This window comes from Triticum urartu, chromosome 2A (assembly GCF_056163025.1).
Source record: "Triticum urartu cultivar PI428250 chromosome 2A, HENAU_Tu73, whole genome shotgun sequence".
Classification (NCBI taxonomy): Eukaryota; Viridiplantae; Streptophyta; class Magnoliopsida; order Poales; family Poaceae; genus Triticum; species Triticum urartu.
In genome coordinates, this window is record NC_141874.1 from 387,080,180 (window position 1) to 387,082,873 (window position 2,694).

At 52.5% G+C, this 2,694-nt stretch overlaps 1 protein-coding gene across 1 annotated transcript; it reads left to right on the forward strand.

The window, feature by feature from the left end:
• The first annotated feature begins 1,258 nt into the window (after positions 1 to 1,258).
• LOC125541566 (protein LIGHT-DEPENDENT SHORT HYPOCOTYLS 6-like) lies at positions 1,259 to 2,433 on the forward strand. The gene has a single exon (XM_048704940.2). It carries the CDS (start codon positions 1,295 to 1,297, stop codon positions 2,252 to 2,254), a length of 960 nt encoding a protein of 319 aa, XP_048560897.2. The 5' UTR covers positions 1,259 to 1,294; the 3' UTR covers positions 2,255 to 2,433.
• Positions 2,434 to 2,694: the final 261 nt, after the last annotated feature.

Below are 2,694 nucleotides of genomic sequence, written 5' to 3' on the forward strand. Positions count from 1 at the left end.
TCACTCTTATTGAAATTGATCTTAAAGTCAGACATAGCCTCAAAAGCATAGAAGAAGGAACTTGAGGTTGATGATATCAAGACCCCTCAACCATGATAATGGTGTCGTCCGCATATTGAAGGTGTGTAACACCAGTGTCAGGGATAACATGCCCAATCACAATGGAGATGTGGGTGGATCCTAACCTTATCCAGGATGACTGCAAGGACGTCAACAATTAGTTAAAGAGTGTGTGGGTGGGGGCAGGGGGGACATGACCCCCTGCTTCATCCCATGAGAAAACCTAAAAGCCTACCTCCTCACTAATATTAATTGTGGTGCTAACGCTTCTGATCAACTGTATGATCCAAGAACACCAACGGTCATCGAACCCCCTTCGCTCAAGAACTAAGCGAATGAAGGACCAGTTGAGGCAATCTTGTGCCTTTTGGAAATCCAACTTAAAGAATGTGCCTTTCCAGTTTCCATCGTGGACTTTAACCTCATGATCGATGCCATGAATTGTTAGAATTTCATTATGGATGGGATGGCCCTTGAGAAAGGCGAACCGGTAAGGATGGGAGATACGTTTCATCATCGGGGTAGATCGGGCCTGGTCACACATAGTACCTTGGAGACAATCCATTGTAGTACATTAATCATCCCGATCAGCCTAAAATGCTGTATATCGTCGCGTCAACTATCTTGGGATCAGAGTAATGAACTAATGATATCGCTGATAGTATGAGAGTGACGCGGATGAAAGGACCGGTAATTAGACATGCACATACGTGCATGCATGCAAAGCTAGGCAGGGCCTCGTACCACATGCATGCTACGTATCTGCAACGAGGCAAGATACCAATCGAGTGCATGCCATGCCCGGGCCATGCATACCGTCGACTCAGAGCTCCATCGGCAGCCATGCAAGGACACTTTTATGTGCTATGGCATGCATGATGCATGTCGAGTCAGACGACGACGACTGCCACCCTCACCCTCGTAGTCGTAGCTAGACCAGGCCACAAGTAGAATGGAGACCACACAGCTAATATGCATGCGTCGTGTTGTGAATCAATCACTAGCCTGACACGACCTCCTTCTATCGATCGAGCGAGTCTCCTCCCTTCTGCACTCTGCACTGATCTGATCTGATCTGCAGACGGTCCCTACATACGCGTGCGGCCGGCCCCCCTCCCTCGCCCGGGGCTGCACAAGATGACCTCATCATACACCAGAGGCAGCACAGCACACGTCCGAGCCCCTACTAGCACCTGCACTGTGTCGCCGTCCCCGGCCGGCCGTCGAGTATGCTATGCTTATCATCCTCTATTCGTCTCAGCCACCATCAATAACTCCGGTAGGTGTCCACTCTATATATACACGCTATTCGTTCCATCAGCCTTTCTCATCTCAAGTCTCATCAGTCGGCGTAGTTGAGTACTGGTACTCTACTATATTCGTCTGCTTGCTCTGGACCTCTGGTGTGGCTATGCCAGCTACCGGCGGGGGTCCTGGCGCCGCGCAGCCGGCGGTGGCGAGGAGGCCGAGCAGGTACGAATCGCAGAAACGGCGTGACTGGCAGACGTTCGTGCGGTACCTGGCGGCGCACCGCCCACCGCTCGTGCTGCGCCGGTGCAGCGGTGCCCACGTACTCGAGTTCCTCCGCTATCTCGACCGCTTCGGGAAGACCCGCGTCCACGCGCCGCCCTGCCCGGCCTACGGCGTACACGCGATAACGGCGACGGCGCCGTGCCAATGCCCGCTCCGCCAGGCGTGGGGCAGCCTCGACGCGCTCGTCGGCCGCCTACGCGCCGCCTTTGACGAGCGCTACAGCCGCAGCGTCAGCGCGCCGCCGCCGCAGCAGCAAGACGCCAGTTGCAACCCCTTCGCCGCACGCGCCGTCAGGCTATACCTGCGTGACGTCCGCGATGCGCAGTCTAGGGCGCGCGGCATCTCCTACCACAAGAAGAAGAAGAAACGCAAGCTTGCCACTGGAAGCTGCACCGTGGAGGCCTCGTCCTCCAAGAACGGCGGCTGCGCGGACGCCAACTCGGACGGCGAACGCGGGCACAAGACTACGATGACGACGAAGGCTAACGTGGCGCCGGTGCCTCAAGCACCGCCACCGCTGCCGCCTCTGCCGCCATGCCTGGCCGGGGTACCGTTCGAGTGCGGCTCCGACACGGGAAGCATCGTTGGAGGAGGGGGGTCTATTGGCGCCGGCTACTACGGCGGCATATACTTGCCGTTGTTCTTCAACGCATTTAATTAGCTTGTTGATAGATTAGCCTCAAAATGCCTCGTAGTGCCCAATTAATGTTCGATTATAATCGACGTACGTCGAGGGCGTCGTAACGCACCCTATGTTACTTTGCTTATTATTATTAATTCTTGTAGTTGTTCCGTGGTCTATGTAGGCATTTCGTGTATCATTCAGAGTACTCATGGCTCATGAGAATGAGATCTACTACTTCATTCGTTTCAAAACAGATGACCAAATTTTATATTAACTTTGAATTAAAGTTATTATAAAGTTGAGTCATATATTTTGAAACGGATGGAGTAGCTCCCAACAAATGATTTATGCATGCACCCTCACTAACTAGTTTCTTAACATATTTATACTATTTGTGGTGGAGGTAGATTAAAAGATAGAGTTAATTACACTTTTTGTATTACATGAACTTGCACGGCGGGTACAAATTCATACAT